We start from the raw sequence: 22370 nt of genomic DNA, 5'->3' as shown, positions 1-22370 counted from the left end.
GTATAGATTTGTATCAGTCAGGTGGCTTGAATTTATTTTCCAAATAAAATCCAAGTCATCTAGGTCGTAGGTCGTGGGAGAGTGACGTAATTGACGCAACACACACACTGAAGAGTGACAACTTTCTTGAATGGCGCAAAAAAGGATTTTGGATTTTTTTCTCCAACAAACAACCCAATAAAAAGAGTGGACCACCAGCTACTCCTCAGCCCACCACCTCTACTACAACTAGAGTAATATGACACAGAAGAGACGGACACATCTGACTTTGATGCATGTCCACAGTAACATTTTGGAGGGTCTTCATTAGTGCCACCCCAGGCTACATTTGGAGGTAAAACGATATTTTTCCTTTAATGCTGCTGCCGCTGTGCAGTGTGTTGCCTTGTCAATCAGTTAACATTGAATTCATAGTTTTATTAATATTGTAAATAATATTTTCGGACTATTTGTAATGTTATGTAGGTTTGTAAGACCCATAGTTAGCATGTGGGCATGTGCAGCTGTTGCTAAGTGATGTAGGTCTATAATGGTTTATTACGCCTAACAGTTAAGGCGTGAATAGGTAATAGGGTAACTTTTTTAAACTTAAAGATATCAGCTAGACATTTCTCCAGTTAATTACCTACAATAAGGCAATTGTTTCTTGTATTACAAGTTTTCTGAATATGCAAATGAGCCATTATCTCATTAAATGTGCGCATATTTTAACACATTTCAGGAACCGAAATCTGAACTTTGGATAACGCCAGGTTCAAAATTCTCGTTTCATTTTGTAGTCATATTAACATCTAAGACTTTTACTGAAGGGATTTTGGATATCTCTCTTTATCACTCCATAAATCAGAAAATACTGTCAACAGCCCTAAAATATCAATTTTCGCCATGTTTCTAGGTATAAAATCTTATATAATTCAGGCTATGAATGACATATGAACAAACCCTTCTGTAAAAGCCTTCATAATATTGATAAGAATATAACTGGAAGGTTTGGTGTATCTACGTGCTACTGAAGTTGACATTTTGAACTCAGAGTAGGAGAAAAAACTCATTTTGAGAAAACGACCTTTAAAGATTGCAGTGTGGCGCTAGCTAAACCCTCCTGTTCTTTGGATGACAGCTTGCGCCTCGACACACTCCGTGAAGGTATTTCATGTTCGGGGTCATTTGTTTTTTGTATAATCTTGCTTCGTGCAAGTGACAATTGTTGTTGTCTTCTCTGTGAACGTTTTTTTCGCCGTTCTTTTGCCATTTTCTAGCGGAAAGCTAACCAGGAAGTGTCACACCACGTGACGCTTCTGAACGAATCACGTTGTCAGAAATTTACACCAGCCAATGAGATTTCGTTTATTGGTTTAAGACCCTTTTGTACTTTCACGATTGGTTGCTGATACAAAGGGTATGACCATATTTGGATCTGATGAGATTGTGCAGGAGAGACGGAGCTTTCCAACGATATCTCTGTTGACATGGTGCACACAGCGGTCGCGGTACTTTATGTTACGTTAGAATGATAACTTTTGGTGAATTTAGGAGAAATCTACAGACGCAAATAGACAAACTATAGTAAAATAAACACTTAAATGTGTATTTTGTACGTCTTCCTTCCAAAAGCCTGAAAGAAAACATGTTATGGAATCAAAATAGCAGAACATCTCAAAATTGACCAGTGCATGAAAAACGATGTTTTTGCCTGTGGTGTCTCGCCTTTAACAAACAATTTATGCGGCTCGTATCGCTGACGCCTTTTTTCTTTCTTTTTTAAGCGGCCTCCTCCCCACTTTTGGCAGCACCACCTGAGCAAAATGACTTCCCGCGGCTATGCAATTGCAGAAGAAAACATTCCTCAACTTCCCGGCGATCTTTATCGGTCAGCTTCCTGAGAGCCCTCCCATGAATCACAGGGTGTGTTCAAGTTCCTCCACAGGTTCGCCAGTTATTCTTCACCGGTGATCATACCGTAACATCTGCAGAAAGTATTTCTGAGGAAGGCAGGAAGAGGAAGGCAGAATATCACAGGAGCAATCTGTGGGGTGATTTTATGGAATGGTTTGGAGCAGGAGTTCAAACAAAGCACAAGCATAATTCAGTTTAAAAGGATGTACAGAAACACTTTTTTGGAAAAATATGAGAATGAAGAAAGGTGATTGAAGATGAGAAATTATTGTATATGTATAAATGTAAATGTATGTAGGAATAACTTGCATAATGATTTAAAGGCCGTACCTCTCTGAGCTGTTACACAGCTACATGCCCACTCGCACTCTCAGGTCAGCTGATCAGTCTAAGCGCAGAGGGGACCGTGCTTTCTCTGCTGCCGCCCCTAAACTGTGGAACGACCTGCCCTTGCTCATCAGACAGGCTCCCACACTGACTGTTTTTAAATCCTGTCTTAAAACCCACCTCTTCTCCTTGGCATTCAGATACAAGTAGATTGTTGCTTTTATTTGCTTTCAGTGGTCTATTGTTTTTATTATATGTCTGTTATTTATTTTTTAATTATTACGTTTATTCTGGTTTGTTTTGTGTTTGTATCTTGTATTTATATTATGTTGTGTGAGCTTATCTCTCTGTACAGCACTTTGGTCTGAAGGTTTTTAAAGTGCTATATAAATAAAGTTGGATTGGATTGATCAAGTAAGGGGTGGGAATTAATAAGCATTTGCTTCCTCCTACTCCCTTTCGGACACATATGATTTATTATTATTATTAATATGAAGACTTTTTTTTGTTTTTTTGTTGAATATAAAAATAATACCATGAATGTGGATAAATACTGTGTTATAACAATACGGTATTCTGTTTTTCACATTTGTTATTTTTTAATCTGTTCGAAATAAAGACTGAAAATAAAAAAAATAATAATAAAAAATAGCTTGGCCGTGCCCCTACCACGAGGAAACACAAATAATTAATCTCAACTATAGGCCTATCTGTGTTTTATTGATCTCTCTCTGTGTTATTCTTTCACGTTGTGAGCGATTCATATCCACGACAACACGACTCGTCCTGAATCTAAAGTTCAACGGTCGGCCAGAGACAACTTTTCCCCTTTTTTCTCTGGAAGACTGAACATTTTGGAACCCGGATAAGTGGAGCACCAAGTCACAACAACCAGTCGATGGGAAAAAGTATTGTTGGGCCCAATGACGTCACAACTGACACAGAAGTAGGAGGAATACTCCGTTACAAGTAAAAGTCCTGCTTTCAACATGATACTTAAAAGTGCAAAAGTATTAGCATCAAAATATACTAAAGTAGTCATAATGCAGATTGGCTCATTTCAGAATAATATGATTTGTTTTATAATTATTGATCATTCAAGTGTAATCAAAGCTGGTGAAGGTGCAGCTAGTTTTTGTATACTGCACCACCGTTTGGCCACCACGATCATTTGCATCCACATCCGGCGCACTTCCTGGAGACTTGGAATGAACGAGTCCCGCCTCTAACGCCGTGTCCAGTTTCCTTTATACATCCATGGGCTGATCCACTCCAAAACCAGCCTTTTGGGTCTTTGTGATGATCATTTGACGACGCGGCCAAAAACAAGCTTTTCATGCAAATTCTACACCGTCGCTTTTCTGAAAACTTGAAATATTAATAACTCAAAAGAGGCGAAGCACTCAGAAGATCGACTATGTACTCTGGAGATCAGAAAAAGGAGTTATGTGGAGACGGGCCCTTACGCTGTTCTTGTGAAAAATGATCACTTATCTAAAAGACAAAGTCAGAATGCAAATAATTATTCTTTTTATTATTAATGTTAACACAAAAAAGGAACACAGACGAAAGGTTTTAACAAATAAATGTACAAAGAAATCCCTGTTCTGTAAAACCAGAAGTGAAATCTGTCAAATAACCTGATGCCATGAAACATTTAGTCAAATCTTTTAGGTTTATCACAACATACTGATTGTGGCGAGAACATTTTAAACTTGATCTTTAAAAAGCCATATTAAGTCTCTGATGCTCCAGGGTGACTTCAGGGCATGCAGCTGTTCCAGTGTCGCTCGTTGGGAAGCATCTGGCCGAGCCGCAGGCAGCAGCTGATGGTCGGCTCGTAGAACACGCAGTCCGGTTCCTCCATCATCGCCTTCGTCTCTCTGCTCGTCTTCACAGCGCGGGCGAACAGCGAAGGTTTAGCAGCTCTCACCAGAGTCTTCCTCATCACACAGCCGGAGTCTGTGAGCGCCTGCAGAGCAGACAGTGAACAAGGAGAAGCTGTCACTCGGTGCCGTTGTTGAGAGATTGTAAGTTACTTAATAGCCAAACAGTTCAACAAACATACAAGTAAGTAAAGAAGGATTGTTTTGCTGTAAATGATAGTTCTTAGAATATAAAAAGGATTACGCATGGGACGATATGACATATCATGCAACACCCCAATGATCCCAGCCAAAATAATTGATAAAAAAAATATACCTAAAACTCCTAAATCCTTAATGCACCAAAACATCCTGGACCTTTGATTTTGAAAACGATATACTGTCGTTTCATCAAAAGAAAGGACACACATCTTTTATTCCGATAATGGCAATTCACCGCGATCTTAACATTTCTTCTGAATTAAATGAAAGCATTTTTCTGAAATGAGTAAAATACTTTATTGATCTGGGAGGAAATTTGTCTTGGGCTCCAAGCTGCTGCAAACACTCGGGCTGGAAACTTGCTGGAACACCAGCACAGAAGTTCTTTACGATACGATGACAGCTCATTGTCAGCTCCATTTGCAACATCAACCAGAGCTGATATTATGGACAAGATACAAGGGAACAAACCCCGTATTTTATTTCATAGGTCTTAATTTATCTTATTTTATTAATCTATCAATAGCAATGTTTATTTTTACGTTGGTCTTTTTTATTTCTTAATCGTTTAACCTTTAATAGAATTATGGCATTTTTATTACTATTACCTTTTTATTTGTATTTCTGTTGTACCTACATGTTCACTTTGTTTTATGGGGCTTTATATTTTATATTGTTGCATCGACTCAGTTGTCTTGTGTTTTATCTGTCAGAGAGAAACCATTATTTATTGTATTATCAAGTCTTTTACCTTCTTGTGTCTATTCACCTGATCAAATGTTATATTTTGCCGCTTGTACCTTTTAAAGTTCTTAACAAATAATCTGAGGGGAATTTCTTGTTGTTTATTTTTAACTTGTGATGTGTCCTATTGTAAAGCACTTTGAGCTGCATGTGTTGTATGAAAAGTGCTATATAAATAAAGCTTTATTATTATTATTATTAACAAAACATTACAATTTAGCTCTGTATTTAATTTGAGGATTGACTGGTGCTCAAAAGCATGCTTCTATGAATGTCACTATGAACTTTACTCCAGGTGTGACTCAAGACTCCAACTTGTAACAGAGTATTCCTACACTCTTGTTCTTGTTCTTTTATTAAAGTACAATTGAGTACTTCTGCCCCCTGTGCCTGAGAGTGTTATTGATGGGTGAGTGTTATTGAGAGTGTGTGTGTGTGTGTGTGTGTGTGTGTGTGTGTGTGTGTGTGTGTGTGTGTGTGTGTGTGTGTGTGTGTGTGTGTGTGTGTGTGTGTGTGTGTGTGTGTGTGTGTGTGTGTGTGTACCTGGAGCAGGTCGAGCACGGCCATGGGCTGCAGCACGTCTTTGTAGTGCTCCACCAGCGCCTCCTGCGTGAGTCCGGGTCGGTACATCACGTGGTACAGGATGGCCTCCAGCATTCCCTTACACACCTGCCGGTTCAGGTTCCCGTCCACCATGCGCCACGGCCGGCTGATGAAGCTCACGTTTTCCCTGCGAGGACGAGACGGAGATTTAAAGACATGACACACAGCACAGAACGTGTTTTTACCTAAAACCAAATACTGCTACTTGATTTTTTTTTAACCGTAGATGTGAACTTGTGCAATATTATTATTATTATTATTAATAATGTGCTATGATAACGTTCAATTACGTATCTGCCACTACGCTTTTTTGCATTACTAAATACTGTTAATATTTACATTAATTATGTGACCGTCTATGTTTCCTGTAGATATTTAATTGCTCTTTCTACTGCACTGTCAGTGGACAGTTGTATTATTATGCTGATGTGTTTATTGTATTTGTGTTACTCTGGCACAACAATAAATAAAGTCTTATCTTATTATATTTTATTAACGTGTGCTAGCCTTTTTATTTTAAATGTTAGACTTCTCATTTTATTTTGCTTTTTTACAATAAAATTAAAAATAAAAGGGAAATACATAAGTCGATAAGTCATAGTTTTACCTAAAACCAAATACTGCTACTTGTTGTTTTTTACCATAGAGGAACTTATATGAACTTATAATATTTTATTACCGTGTTTTATTTGAATTGTTAGTCTTCTTATTTTTCTTTGACTTTTATCTGCGCTGCAATTTCCCCGCAGTGGGATGAATACAATATTTTTGGTTCTGACGGCTTTAAACTTTAAAGGTCACCTATCATGCTATTTGTAGGCAATAGCATAGGTCTCAGATATATACAAATAAATAACATGTCTATGAAGTGTTTTGCTCAAAACACCAAACAGATCACCCATTCTAGCCATGCCTCATATCCCTCTATTTCACTTCCTGTTTCAAAAGTGCTGATTTTGGGAATAAAGCTTAAAAAAAAAAAAGGGGAAAAAGATAAAAAAAAAAGGAGGGGGCTGAGCTCATGCGGGACCCGGCAGCTACCGTCTAAACTAAATGCTGCCGTGATGAAACGCCATATCATGGATTATCAAGGGTCTGAAACAGTCTGGAGCTCAAAGGCTTTCTCTCTTGCCGGTTATACCACAAGGTGAGTTCCTTTTTACTTCCTGCTTCTTCACACACATGCTCTCCAGTACAGGTTAGCTCTGAGTGTTAGCGATGCTAATGTAAACACCGACCATATTACGTCCAAAACAGTCGGGCATTGTTTCTGATAGCTACGTTTCTGATTGGGCCGTGGGTCCACATTTCAGATATTACGTCATATCGGACGCAAATCTGGATCAGCTCCGTTGTAGCCCCGTTTTTAGAGATTTGGGTACGGAGGAAAAGAGAGAGGGTTTTATTTTCTGACGCTGCGTGAGTTCCCTGACACACCGGGGACACATTGATGTATAAAAGACATCACAAAGTGCATTTTGCCTGATAGGTCCCCTTTAAAATAGATTTGCTTTATTGATCCAAAATGTCTAAATTGTTTTATCAAAGCATCGTGTTAACAAGGCATTGCACATGAGTTAAAAATAGACCAAAAAATACCCAGTATATATTCATATCGGTAAATATATTATATACATATAGAAAACTAAAGAATAAGGATATTCAAAACTGGAATAAATGATCGGAAAGAATCCGTTTTTAAAGAAATGAAGATGTTATTTTAATGTTAAATCAGTCTAGGCTCCGTTAATACTCTGCATGTGAAGGTCAGTATTATTTGTAGTGTAAACACACCATTTTAATATATCTGTTATTTGATTTTATTAACTGTGATTGTGATATAATGAATGTGATAGATATTATTGTTGTTTCTTTCTGTCTTGTTGAGATTATCAAGAATGTGATGTTTTAATACCTTTCATATGGACCCAAGGGAAACATATTGTTTATCACGCTAATTACTAAAGTCGATGCTAAATAAAGTTCAAAATAAAATGGAAATACACAAGCCATGAGATAAGAAGTCATAGTTCCCACTTACTCCTTATCCACAGCAGCCGGGCTTGTTGATGGAGAGGATTCCTCTTCCTCCATACTCTCTGCTCCATCTTTCTTTTCCTCACTGTCCAGCTCCTCCTTTCCTTTCTCCTGCTCTCTTTCCTCTTCAGACTGCACCACCTCTCCTCCCTCCTCTTCCACGTTCACCAGCTTCTCCCCACTCCCCTGTCCTGTCCTCTCTTTCTTCCTCTCCAGCTCTTCTTCCTCAGTTGGTTTCTCTCCCGTTGCGTCACTCGATGATCCCGCCACATCTTCGCCTGCTTGTTTTTCCACAGCTGATCTTTTCGCCGGCGGTTCCTCTTCCTGCTCTCGGACCTCCCGCCTGGTTCTCATGCGCATGAAGGGGATGTTGTGGTTCTTCTCCAGAAAGGGGATTCTGTTGGAGTTGAGGCGGGACTCGTGCCATTTCTTGGAGGGCTGCTTCACGGTCAGCAGCCAGGGCTCAGAGTGCTGCATCAGCACCCAGCGAGGACCCAGACCCCCCACCTTCACCACCTGGCCCTCCTCCTGCAGCTCCTGGAGAGAGAGGGGAATCAAAAGATCAGAGAAAACACTGAGGAAAGCTCGTCGCAGAATGTTATTAGATTGGGAATCCCCTAAACCCCCATTGTACTCGATTTGGCTTAAAGACCTGGTATTCTTTCTGAAACTCGAGAAGGTAAAATATACTCCAACGGTGCGTCCACGCGGTTCCGTCGCGTTGAAGCTTGCCGGGGGCGTGTCTGGCACGCGACCAACAACCAATCACATTAATCTCCCGCCCCGGACACACAAGCACACGGTTTGATTGGCTAGAGCTTGTACTGGCATATGATTTGATTGGCTGGCGCTTCTGTCGATGCTCAAAGTGAATGGGAAGCGTCTCCGTTGAAGCACGCGACGGGACCGTGTGGACGTTACGTTAGAGGCTCTGTAGACAGTTTTTTATAAGCAGTGGCAATGCTTCATAGATTATTTCAACAACCTCCAAACACTCCCGACCTGATAGCGGGAAATTATTTCTCTTTTAATGTTTTTATTTATTTTTACATATCTTCTAATTTATATTTGCACTTACTGATCCGTTTTTACCTGCCATTTTATTTACTTATCGTTATTAATATCATTTTTTGTCACTGTGTTTTTATTTTCTATATCTGAACGTGGAATCAATGTTTTATTTTTGTATTCAACTTTTCAAGGTGGGACGGGAGGAGAAGGAGATGGTTTGTTCTAGAAAATAGAAAATGGATGAAGATCATTGTCTCAATTGTGACCTTGTATGATTGCGCCTGTTCTTCAATAAAAAAACACTGAAGAAGACGAAACAAGTACCACCAAAACCAAACGGCAATGATTATTATTAACAGATCTTTCACCTAAAGAGTACATTTTTATGCAAATGTTCAGGTTCCTAATTGTATTTTGTGCCTCTACTGTGCAAACGCCTAGAGATGTCCCGCCCCTTAGCCTATCACGTACAATGTGATGGAGCGCTAGCCAATAGAATTGCGAGTGTTAGTGATGTCACTGTGTTCCGTAAGTAAACAAAGGAATAACCCACTTTAATGGGATTATTTTGGGTATTATTCTCAATAGATTTTTTATTTATTAGTTGAATAATTATGTAATATATATTATATAGCCTATAATAAACATTTACACTTTTTTCTTCAATTTAAGGCAAAATAAAATTCCAATTTCTTATTTATATATACTTTATGTAAAACAATGATTTTGTGTTTTGAACAATCTACATCAAATGTGATTTTCTTTCTTGATTTTTCAGAATTTGGGGGTAGTCTGGGCTCATGTGCACCCTTTAAGTTGATTTATTTATTTGTATTATATATATATACTATTTTGTATGTTCTTTCCCACTATGATTAGGTATGTCATTCAGTATGCTATTCCTGTCATGCTATGTTTTTTCTTTATTATTTCTTGTTGGCTGTTCGGTTTGTCTTCTATGTTGAAAAAGGGAAGCATGATTTCCACCCCAAAGAAGTCTGTCCTATTGCTTACACTTTCTTCTCAATACAAATATTTGAAACGATTTTTCACAACAGTTTTGACTTAAATGAATAATTGTGCAGCCCTACTATCAAATATACTGCGTCTGTTTGCCCGTGTTACCTTCAGGTACCGCTGCAGGCTCCTGCTGCGGCCCCCCTGCGCCTCCTGCAGCTGAGTGTGAGTCTCGTAGAGGTCCTGGACCCCCAGACCGCTCTCCTTCGATGCCTCCAGACTCCTCCTGAGCTGAGCACACGCTTTGACGTCCTGAGGAGTGTAACCTCTCTGCTCAACCAAACGCCTCTCACACTCCTTCAAACTGTGGGGAGAGGAGGAGGAAGAGCGGGTGGAGGAGGAGAGGACGGAGGGCAGCAGGGATGGACCGCATTTAGACAAGTCCAGCGGTGGAAAGTCTAAAAATGAAGACAAAGGAAATAAAGAATTACTTTTTTGCAAATGAAGCTGTGGATGTTTCTCAATGTCAAGGAAGGATGCTCCAGAGCCACTATTTCAAGGATGCTACGTCACCGAGTCCCGCCGAAGGACCGTTCCCTTGTCCAGGCTCGTTGGAATTCTACCGAGCCCGGCGTCCTACGTAGAGAGACATTTCGAGGCTGCACATGTCCCCACAATGCTTTGCGCACGGACCAATTTCCAAATCTCTGGCGGAAATCTCGCTCCATTGAAGGCGGGGCCTCGCATATGACGCACACCTGTTAGCCTGTTCCACCATTCTTCGTTTTCCGAGGCTAGGAAGGATTCTTGCCTCGCTTCTGAAGCAAGTGACTCGGAGGTACATGTGCTACCAAGGAAGCGTGCTCGACATTGAGAAACACCCTGTGTTTGTACCAGGGTGTCAGGGACATAAACGCGAGTGAAGTATAACCGGACGCGAGAGAGAGATCAGATCAGCTGCTGAGTCTGACCGAGACACGCAGCTCTGCATAATCACCTGAAGCCCCGCCCTCTGTTTAGCGGGCTGCAGGAGCTGCATGAGAAACTGACGTGCTGTCAGGAGAGAGAGGGAGGGAGAGGATCCGTTTCTCCCGTGTTATTATTCAAAGTTAATGTAAACTTTTGAATAATGTACTTCATCTACTACAAGTAGTTTGTTTGAATGTAATAATTATGTTGTTTGTTGTTTGTGGAATCATTTATTGAAAAATGAATCTGAATTTTTCGATCCGTTAGGATTATAAACTGAAGCAATATAAAAATGACTCCCATTAACTGAGTTTTAAACATCAGCATATCCGGTCCTAGTCCGGTAATTACCTGCTAACGGAAACTCTGCTACACAATTCTTATTCTTATTATTGAAACATGACCGGTAAGTTTCAAATTTGTCCGGTAAAATAAATTATTTCCGGACATTTGACCGGCGAGACAAAATCCTAGCGGAAACCCTGGTTTGTACGTGTATTACTTAGCGCTGCATGATTTGGAAACAATAAGTAATTGAGATCATTTTGAATGATAATGCATTGCGATATGATTTGTGTCGAGACATTATTCACAATATATTTTGAAACAAATAAGAAATAAATATAAATAAAATAAAAAACAATAAATGGTATGATCATTTCCTAATTATTATTCAAATTAGCTATTAAATACAAATACAAAATAAATAAAAGTAAATAAATTAGATAATAGATCATTTTAGCATTCCTGAATTGAGTTTAACATTTACTGTTTTTTTTATATCTGTAGAAAAGTTAGTAGGTTGGGACTTCTCTGCAGTACCACGAGACTTCACATATTTGTGTGTCCTTGTGTCCCTTTTCCTTCCTTGACATTGTGTCCTTGTGTCCCTTTTCCTTCCTTGACATTGTGTCCTTGTGTCCCTTTTCCTTCCTTGACATTGTGTCCTTGGGTCCCTTTTCCTTCCTTGACATTGTGTCCTTGTGTCTCTTTTCCTTCCTTGACATTGTGTCCTTGTGTCCCTTTTCCTTCCTTGACATTGTGTCCTTGTGTCTCTTTTCCTTCCTTGACATTGTGTCCTTGTGTCTCTTTTCCTTCCTTGACATTGTGTCCTTGTGTCCCTTTTCCTTCCTTGACATTGTGTCCTTGTGTCCCTTTTCCTTCCTTGACATTGTGTCCTTGTGTCCCTTTTCCTTCCTTGACATTGTGTCCTTGTGTCCCTTTTCCTTCCTTGACATTGTGTCCTTGTGTCCCTTTTCCTTCCTTGACATTGTGTCCTTGTGTCCCTTTTCCTTCCTTGACATTGTGTCCTTGGGTCCCTTTTCCTTCCTTGACATTGTGTCCTTGTGTCCCTTTTCCTTCCTTGTCCTTGTGTCCCTTTTCCTTCCTTGACATTGTGTCCTTGGGCAAGACACTTTACCCGCATTTGCTCCTGTGGGTAATGTCCGCAGTAATGACTCTTACATGTCTAATATGTGTAAACTTCTAAAGCGCTTTGAGCACCTGTAAAAGCGCTCTAATAAAAAATGTAATGTATTATTATTATTATTATTATTATTATTATTATTATATTTGACTATGACAGAATAGTGCTGTGTGCATGCTGCCTTTTGAATATTGCACTGGTCCATATTGAGACGTAGATAAAGTGTTCTGTCACATCACAGTGGATACTCACCCTCTGTATTGAACAGCTGGTGAGCAGGAGTGCTGCGCAGCTGCAGCTTCATGATGCACGACTCCACCACGATGTTATCCAGAGTGTTCAGGTTACGGATTTTCACTACAAACAAAACAAATTCACATTTTTACAAAAGGCAGCAATTTAGTATAGTATTATTTATTTGCCGGTTAATCTATCTTTTGATATTTCTGAAATAATTTAATTACCGTTTGAACAACGGTCCTAACCGCGATGATAGCACATGGACAATGATATAAAACCAAACAAAAAACTAGACATTTAAGGAGAAAAAAGATGTCTGTAAATAAAGGACTTATTTTTTACTTTTCTATCCAAATCAAATTTACCGAATTAAATTACAAAGAAATTGGGATTATCTTTTGTAATTAATGTCTAATATGTCTAAAAACTTCATTAGATTTGGACCTTATGAGAAAATATAAACTAAAACTTCGGTGCCTCCACAAAAAATTTACCGTACTTTTCGGACTATAAGCCGCGACTTTTCCCCCCATTTTTTTTGTACAGCTAACGGCCACTAGGGAACCTCCTCAATCTATGGATTTTACAGGTAGAATTAACCACCTTTAACTCTATGGGCTCTATGACCGGTCCGCGCCCGCCACCTTTAAGCGGCGGCTCCAGCAGGAAAAGCTGGAGGCCGGAAAAGAGTGAGACAGGTAGCGCGCCAAAGTAAAAGTGGAACCGAGAGACAGAACGAGAGCAAGACAGACGGACAATATAGCTGCTGCGGCTTATATGCAGGTGCGCTTTATAGTCCGAAAAGTACGGTACTTAATTTCATCCGGTGCAAAGCGTTTCAAATGAAGTATCTAAAAATCCTGTAGAGACGAAGGACACAAATAAAACCAAAAGCAGAAAACACATCTCTAAGAAGAAAGTGAAAAAATAAAAACTCCACCTATGCCAGGAAAGAAGTATCCGCGCATCATCAGGTAGTTGGTGTGAGACGCCTGATGTGACTTCACCTCCAGTTTCTTCTTCCCGTCACAATCCTCACCCTCATCATCATCTTCGTCCTCTTCTTCCAGCGCCACCAAACTGAAAACAAAATGTACCTCAACATTATTATTTTTAACCGTAACAACATTTCCACAACTGTCACTTTATATATTCTAATATATTTATTTGTCCAGATTATGAAATATCTTAGATGTGTGCTTCCAGCCAAAGACAACAAGGGAACATTACATTTCTGGTGCCAAATCATTTCAGTATCTTTAGCGGATATTATATAATATAATATTAGATTATTTATTGATAGGTTAGGATCTTATAAGTGTACAATAAATCCTTCAGCCTTTTTAACATACACTAAATCGACGTTTTTTATGCATATTATTTATGAGAATGACATATTTCTTTTAGGATGACATTTCTCTCTTGGGAGTGTTTACTCCTTTTTCGGACATGCCATAGATTTTTTTTAATTGTTTATATTTTGTTTGAGAATTTGAACAATGAGAGTACCTACTCCTTTATGGAAATGCATTAGTTGTTTACATTGTTTGTCTAAGATTGTTCATGATTATATACAGTATATATTACACGTTTTTAATATCTTTTCTTTAATTGCTTCCCACATAACCCTGTACAATCTCCTGTCAACTTAACACAATCAAATGAATGTTTGCACACGGATTATTCCTCACCTCTTGACCACGTCGCTGTCCACCAGGTTGCTGTCCACCACCACCACCTGTTTGGGGATGGACATGAAGACACTCAGCAGTCCCAGAGACATCAGGCTGAGACAGACTCCACTCGCTCCCCCCGGGGACTCCATGCAGAACTGCAGCATGTCCGACACATCTGGAGGCTCCTCTGGAGTTATAGGAGGAGCAGTAACATCTGGAGGCTCCTCTGGAGTTATAGGAGGAGCAGTAACATCTGGAGGCTCCTCTGGAGTTATAGGAGGAGCAGAAACATCTGGAGACTTCTCTGAAGTTATAGGAGGAGCAGAAACATCTGGAGACTTCTCTGAAGTTATCAGAGGAGCAGAAACATCTGGAGACTCCTCTGAAGTTATCTGAGGAGCAGACACATCTGGAGACTTCTCTGCAGTTATCGAAGCAGCAGACACATCTGGAGACTTCTCTGCAGTCATCGGAGGAGCAGCAACATCTGGAGACACCTCTGAAGTTATCTGAGGAGCAGACACATCTGGAGACTCCTCTGAAGTTATCTGAGGAGCAGCAACATCTGGAGACTCCTCTGAAGTTATCTGAGGAGCAGACACATCTGGAGACTCCTCTCTGGGTGAAGGGTTGTCCGTCGGCTCTCTGTTGGAGGGATCTTCAGTAGAATCAGCTGTGAGCGAGTCTTCCTGGTTCTTCGGTTCCTCTGCTTTGTTTTTCTCCTCGTTCACCTCCATTAACTCCTCTTCTCCTTCCGTTTTACTTTGGTCCTTCCCTCCCTCCTTTGTAGAGTCACTGGTTTCCTTCTCTGGTTCCTTCACTGTTCCTTCTTTCTCCCTTTTGTTTTGTTTTTTCTTCTTCTCCGATGCCGCTCTTCTCTCCGTTACTACGTCTTCGCTCTCCGACCTGTTCTCGGGCTCATTGTAGAACGCAGTGACGGGTTGGTCGTCTGACATCCCGTTGTTGATGAGACTCCTCAGGAAGCGGAAGGAGTCGGTGCACAGAGAGTTAGGGAAACGCCACGAGAAACACCTGGGAGGAGGAGAGGAATGGTCAAAAAGTCTGAATGTTTAGCCAAATATTCACAGTTACTAAAACCAGAAACAACAACAACAGAAGCTTAAGACAGCTTTTAGAGGAATGTATATGTGTGTTTCAATCATATCACGAGAACCAAGTACTTTTACATGTTACATAAGATAAGAAGTACTTTATTGATCCCAATTTGGGAAATGTTTGCGTTGCAGCAGCATAACAAGACATGTACAATACAAATGTAAAGAAATAAACATTCCAAAACGTAAACATTTCAATAGAAATTAAATTAGGGCTGCACGATATATCGTGTCGTGACGATAATCGCGATATGCGCAATATTCACATCGCAGGACGTGCAATATTAAGTAGGCAAATTAACTCAAACACGTCATGTTACAATTCTTTTGCTGCTTACTACAAAATGAAAACTCGTGCTGCTCTCATGTCAGGGGCACTTGAGTGAGTGGCAGCAAACCACCAATCAAATCTCCAAAGCAAACGGACGGTGATTAAAGGTAAAAACACTGAATAAAGTAGTTTCATGTGTTTCTCCACGGCAGTTTGGTTAAATATAGTTAAAAAAATACCAATTGTATAGCATTAAAGTTCAAGAAAGGATGGTTTGCGGACAAAAAAACTGTCTTTTCTTCAATTCCTGTATGTTTTCATATCGCAGGGGGAAAAAAATCGCAATATCAGTTTTTTCCAATATCGTGTAGCCCTAAATGAAATTAAACAAAAGTAGAAAATATACATGTCGAATTACAAATGTACAGTAACAAAATATAAAGCAGTGATGGAAGCAGAAGACAAATAATATAAATAATTCATTAAATTATCAGGAATGTAAACGTACGAGGAATTTGATTTGACGTCGTGGTGCATACATAAAAAATATTAGAAATAATTTCAAATGTAGTAAAATATAGCAGTATTTATTTACATATAAATAGAATGGAATAAAAAGGAATTAAAATATGGAATGAAAACAAAAGACAAACCATGAAAAATAACATACATTTTAAAATGAAGAAATCAACTGAAATACAAATCATAGATAGAACGAGTTGAACGTTGTGCTGCTGTGTACCTGTAGTAGGACTGGGACAGCTGGTAGGACATGGGCAGGATGGGCAGCGCTCGGTTCTTCTTCGGTCCGAACGCCTGATTGATGCGGCGCCGGTTCACCAGCCCTCTCTTCCTGCACTGAATGAACGCCTGGCACAGCATCTCCTGGTTATACTTACTGTACATGTGGAAGGTCTGAGGGAGAAGACAGATACACACAGGGTAGCGTGAGTTGTGTATCTGCAACTGTAGAACTGTGAAAGCAATAGAGTGGGACGAGGGACACCTTTGAAAAGCATCTTAAGACCCTCCTGTTTAGACTTGTCTTTGATTATCATATAATCATTTAAAAAAGATAGTCTTATACTCTGATTGCCTTTGAAGTGTGAAAGGGGGATTTGCAAATGGTTAAGGACGAGGGGGTTTTATGGTTTAATGGTGGGGATGCGTCGATGATGCCAAAGGGAATTTAAGGGTGGGACCAGTTGGCTTTAATCTCTACTGTATAGTGTGACTGTGAGCTGTGTGCGGGGCTGTTCCTACATTTGATACATTCGATTTCACTTTGACTTTCGTTATTACTTTATTGAATATAACAAAACACCAACTTTGTCCATGAATCATTTATCAGTTTCTCTTCAGAAGTCTTCTGGGTTTGTGACGTTATCAAAGAGTAAACGGAACTAAATCAAGATGGTCCAGCCCCGCTTCCTGTCCACATCTAAACCGTTGCTATTACACACATTAACAGCATACCCCACGTGCAAGCCAAACAAACGGAATACACAGAATCACTTTAAGCACTCGTGAGTTTTGTCTTTGGTGTGGGACTCCAGGAGAACATACATAGTAATAGATTGTTTCATTTCAAATATTTTAGATGTTGTATTGACACAACTGATTGTGTAGAGCAGTGCTTCTCAAAGTGTGGTCCGCGGACCACTGGTGGTCCGAGAGCGCCCCCTAGTGGTCTGTGAGTATATTGGTAACATTTCATATTTGAAATAAATATATTTAAGTTTTCCGCACCCTCGCGGGAATATCTCCGCAATGGAGCGAGGTTAAGTTTCACTTTCGATTGCATGAAATAGGCCAGCGCAACACCTTCATCACACATGTTGCCACTTGTTTGTACCATTTTCAGGCGATTTGTAATCTGTTCTAGAAAAACGATGTGTTTTTTTATATTTGTGGAGTTAGGTGGTCCGCGAGTGTTTTTTTATTGGTTAAGTGGTCCTTGGTATGAAAAAGTTTGAGAAACACTGGTGTAGAGGAAACACCAGATTATGTAAAACATCTTGCATGTAATGGGAACTATATTTGAAGCAAGCATATTTGTACATTTAGAAAATATAATGCTTAAAATCAAACAATTTTAAACTTTTAAGACTTTCTTTATTAGTGTATTTTATTAGTTCTTTATATGAATGTTACATGTAATGGTATAACCACTCAGTAGACCTGTATTTTTATGTCTGGAATAAGGTGTTGTTCGTTGTAATTGTGATTCAGTTTGTGTGACGGTGTGAATGAAGGAGGTCGATTAAAGATGGCCGTACCTGGAAGGACCTGGACGCCTTCATCTGGTTGTTGGTCATGGCCAGAGTGCTTTGGATCAAGTTTTGTAACACTATGGCATGAATATCATTGTTGCTGCAACGACACACACACACACACACACACACACACACACACACACACACACACACACACACACACACACACACACACACACACACACACACACACACACACACACACACACACACACACACACACACACACAATCAATTAACTCACACCATGACAATTTAAATGTATTTAGGAATAGGAAATATAATTGACTCCTCACGAGTTGATGTTGTCTTTCCATGACACACGCTTTCCACTCTCTATCGCTGAGACCTTGAACCTGTAACACACACACACACACACACACACACACACACACACACACACACACACACACACACACACACACACACACACACACACACACACACACACACACACACACACACACACACACACACACACACACACACACACACACACACACACACACACACACACACACACACACACACACACACACACACACACACACACACACACACACACACACACACACACACACACACACACACACACACACACACACACACACACACACACACACACACACACAGTTACACTACAACTTCACAGCTGGATTTATGTCAACATGTCACGCTCCTCCTCTTCTTACCGTGAGAAGAGCTGGCGTTTTGTGTCGGGCATGAGCATCTCCCGGGCGTTCAGAACCACGGAGCTGAACTTCTGTCGGAGCAGCCGGGCGTACTCCAAGAACGATTTTGCACAATCCTGAAACGACACAGACAGCTATTACATAAAGCTGCACGTCTATTTAATATGATAATGTATTCAATCAAATCATCCGTCTCCAAATATTGCGTTAATACAATTATAAAAACTGATCATAAAAAGTGGATACTAACTCAAGTTACAAAGAAACTCTAATGTGAAATATGTTGAGGGAAAATACGGAATAACTCGTTTTATACATCAAGTTAACATTCAGTTCAATGTGGTTGACAAACAGTGTATATAAAGACATATATTTTTATAAACATTTCTTGAATATTTCTTGACTGTTGTTTTTTAATAAATTAGAAAATACTAGAAAGTATTTGTCAATTTTCAAGCAAACTTATACACAAATATAAAACGTACTATGACTACTCAAAAACATTCCTTACCATTTGGGTTTTGTCGTTTTAAAATACAGTAACTGAATAAGTAGATAACATGCTGGCAGGGAAGTGACCTATCGATGAGAGTAACACCTTCGTCACTTCCGGGCGAAAATTACGGCCCCGTCCACTTTTGGGGGAAAACAACGCTGTCCCCATCGTCTCCTCAGAGCCAGCTTAACCTCTTTTTCTTACTCTTTCACAAAACAAAGAAATCAATAATACCAGAAGATATTTTCCAACGGCGGTCAAAACTAATTCTGAAGTTTTTGCCAATTCGATCAGACATTTTTTTGAAAAGTGTGGATTTGTGGATCTTCAAAGAGCCCGGTTACGATGGCGGAAAATAATTGTGTTATCATGCCAAAAAGCTGCTGTGTCGTTTATTGCTCCTCAAACATTAAAACAAATCCAGAGTTCAGTGTTTCTGTACTTCCTCTAAGAAGCAAGGACAGTAACAGAAGACCTCTGTGGCTTCAGGCTCGATCGCCATTCAATTGACAGCGTTGTTTCCCCCAAAAGTGGGCGGGGCCGTAATTTTCGCCCTGAAGTGACGCATGTGTTACTCTCATCTATGGACATCGATCGCCTACTGCTATATTTAACCATATATCGAGCCCGATCGTCGATTTCAAATGATTTCATGTAAAACGTTGCCTGACTGGCCGTCGTAACCGGGCTCTTTGAAGATCCACAGATCCACGGTTTTCTTACATTTCTGATCGGATTGGCAAAAACTTCAGTATTTGAATTGACCGCCGTTCAAATGACAGCTTTGTTTTCCCCCAAAAGTGACGCATGTGTTACTCTCATCTATATCGGATTAAAATACTAGAGAACAATATAAGCGCCAGACCTCGACAATGCTGGGATCGGCGGGTTTGTTTTCCTCCAGCAGGCTCATCAGAGGTTTGTCCTGATACACCTCAGCCAGACAGATCCTGTAACACAGCGTTCATTATTACATCTGCAGGATTGTTTTTAATAAATGTATAAATGTGTGTGTTTTATCAATCTCGTGTTCCTACCTGTAGTTCAGGAGCGTCTGAGGATTTTTGAGGATGTATCGTGTGCGACGTCCGACAGCGACGGATGTTTTATCCATCGAGATCTCGAACTCTGCGTGGAGCAGGTCTCTGACCACAACGTACGGTACGAACGGCCTCTTCAACTGAAACACAAAGACAACATGTGTGTTAGGTTGGGATTAGTTTGTGTTGTTTACGGTCTTCAACATGTATAATTACTGTTCAGGTCAGTGTTTTAAAATATGCTTTATTATTATTTACACAAATGAACCTGAAATATATATTTTCAGACATAAATTTGATCTATTTCTTTTTAAACCTTTTTTGTATTGCTTTCAAATGTTGTCCAAAAAGTTATTTGGACAACATTTATTACATTGTGTGTGTGTGTGTGTGTGTGTGTGTGTGTGTGTGTGTGTGTGTGTGTGTGTGTGTGTGTGTGTGTGTGTGTGTGTGTGTGTGTGTGTGTGTGCGTGTGTGCATGTCTCTGTGTGTGTGTGTGTGTGTGTGTGTGTGTGTGTGTGTGTCTTTCTGTGTGTGTGTCTTTCTGTGTGTGTGTGTGTGTGTATGTCTTTCTGTGTGTGTGTGTGTGTGTGTGTGTGTGTGTGTGTGTGTGTGTGTGTGTGTGTGTGTGTGTGTGTGTGCGTGTGCGCATGTCTCTGTGTGTGTGTGTGTGTGTGTGTGTGTGTGTGTGTGTGTGTGTGTGTGTGTGTGTGTGTGTGTGTGTCTTTCTGTGTGTGTGTCTTTCTGTGTGTGTGTGTGTGTGTGTATGTCTTTCTGTGTGTGTGTGTGTGTGTGTGTGTGTGTGTGTGTGTGTGTGTGTGTGTGTGTGTGTGTGTGTGTGTGTGTGTGTGTGTGTGTGTGTGTGTGTGTGTGTGTGTGTGTGTGTACCTTGCTGTTGAGCAGGTTGGAGGCCACTCTGCAGAGCATCATCAGAGAGTCCTCCTGCACGGACCAGTACACTCTCTGCCTCGTCATCATCTTCAGAGCTCGGTGGTCGGCCTCGTCGTGAGCCGGCAGGCGTTTCTTTGGCTCTTTAAGGCAAAGAAACACACAATCCGTCAGTCGCCTCGAGTCTAACGGCCATCTGTCACAGGTAAGAATTTAAATCCTCATGCTGTACCTTTCTTCTTCTTGCGTGGGGGCTTGGCGACCTCCTTCTTGGTTCTCTTCCTCTTCTGTTTCTTTCCTCCGACCACCTGCTGGTTTCTGGACGCAGGCTCAATATCCACCTGGTGATACACAACAGCTTGTCAGGTTCACGTGGAGATAGTGCGACAACAGGCAGATCAAATGTAACAACAGCTTGTAAGGTTAATACGAAGATTATATGATAATTAACAAATAAAAAGGATTAAACTCTTACCTCAATAGTTTCTGCCATCACTGATCGTTTGGCAGTCGAATAACGAGGGTTAATAGTTCCCGCTGTTACACACAGATGAAAAAAAAAAATACATTATTCATGAATAGGAATACTGTAACAGTAGGACAGTGAACTTGAAGCAAAGTTTGAAGAATTATTTTAAGAATGAACGCCTAAAAAGTTTGTCTAAACATATAATTCATGCCAAAACATCCAAACTGATTAAGACATTTCAAAAATAGCATAATAAACATGATGTATTATTGATATATGTTCACAAGTTCAGTCCATTTGTCGATTTGTAACACAGGGATGTGAAAGCTTGTAATTTTTGGACACAGGAAGTGGTTATTATTATTATGATATCGGTTTGTGTGCATGTACATGGTCTGCAAAGGTTAAAATCCCCCCCCCCCTGCCTGATAGAGTGGTGCAGTGACGCGTCCAAAAACCCGGAAGTAAGCTGCGCATGGGTTCCTTCCGGTTCCTTCCGGTTCCCTAGACAAAAAAGCAATGCGATTTCTCCATAGGATTTTGGAAAATAGACGGAAATAAGGTCTGTGGCTGACACGCATTTAAGAGACTTTTCTAATCATAAATCTATCCATTAGATTTATGATCCAAAGTCCTATGGAGAAATCGCATTGCTTTTTTGTCGAGGGAACCGGAAGGAACCGGAAGGAACCCATGCGCAGCTTACTTACTCACTGCACCACTCTATAGGACTCCTTTGTTTACTTCAGGAACATAATGACATCACAATGTAACTCTGGGGCTTCTATTGGCTAAGCGCTCAAACACATTGTACGTGATAGGCTAAGGGGCGGGACATCTCTAAGCAGCTGACCAATCACAACAGAGCCGGCCAGCTAGCCAATCGGAGCAGACTGGGCTCTGGTTTCAGACAGAGGGTGAAAAAAGGTGCTGCAGCACAGGTAGTATGAGAGGAATAAAGCATGGAGACATGTCCCAGTGGAGACACTACATACAAACATGAACCTGAAAATGAACCATATAGGGCCCCTTTAAATAAAATAATTAAAAGAACGTGTTCTCAAAGCAGCAGCTCACCAGCTTTGAGTGCGATCCTGAGAGAGTTTTTACTCAGCAGGCTCTTCAGTCTGATTTTATTCTCCTTCGCCTC

At 40.3% G+C, this 22370-nt stretch overlaps 1 protein-coding gene across 1 annotated transcript in view; it reads right to left on the bottom strand.

Annotated features, from left to right (window-relative positions):
• Positions 1–3736: 3736 nt before the first annotated feature.
• Positions 3737–22370, bottom strand: part of LOC117449735 (general transcription factor 3C polypeptide 1) — a 38577-nt gene continuing 19943 nt past the window's right edge. Inside the window, exons 24-40 of the mRNA XM_034087597.1 lie at positions 22298–22370; positions 21227–21288; positions 20984–21092; positions 20752–20894; positions 19861–20003; positions 19689–19773; positions 18328–18443; positions 17932–17991; positions 17639–17732; positions 16102–16274; positions 13989–15005; positions 13238–13377; positions 12310–12414; positions 9831–10120; positions 7699–8231; positions 5598–5784; positions 3737–4195 (exon numbers count right to left, since the gene is read on the bottom strand). The exon at positions 22298–22370 is cut by the window's right edge and continues 15 nt beyond it. Coding sequence (XP_033943488.1) covers positions 3986–4195; positions 5598–5784; positions 7699–8231; positions 9831–10120; positions 12310–12414; positions 13238–13377; positions 13989–15005; positions 16102–16274; positions 17639–17732; positions 17932–17991; positions 18328–18443; positions 19689–19773; positions 19861–20003; positions 20752–20894; positions 20984–21092; positions 21227–21288; positions 22298–22370 — 3540 coding nt within the window. The 3' untranslated portion in view covers positions 3737–3985. The remainder of the gene's footprint in view (positions 4196–5597; positions 5785–7698; positions 8232–9830; positions 10121–12309; positions 12415–13237; positions 13378–13988; positions 15006–16101; positions 16275–17638; positions 17733–17931; positions 17992–18327; positions 18444–19688; positions 19774–19860; positions 20004–20751; positions 20895–20983; positions 21093–21226; positions 21289–22297) is intronic.

The sequence above is a fragment of the Pseudochaenichthys georgianus genome, chromosome 1 (assembly GCF_902827115.2).
Source record: "Pseudochaenichthys georgianus chromosome 1, fPseGeo1.2, whole genome shotgun sequence".
Taxonomy (NCBI): Eukaryota; Metazoa; Chordata; class Actinopteri; order Perciformes; family Channichthyidae; genus Pseudochaenichthys; species Pseudochaenichthys georgianus.
This window is presented reverse-complemented; position numbering and strand designations above follow the sequence as displayed.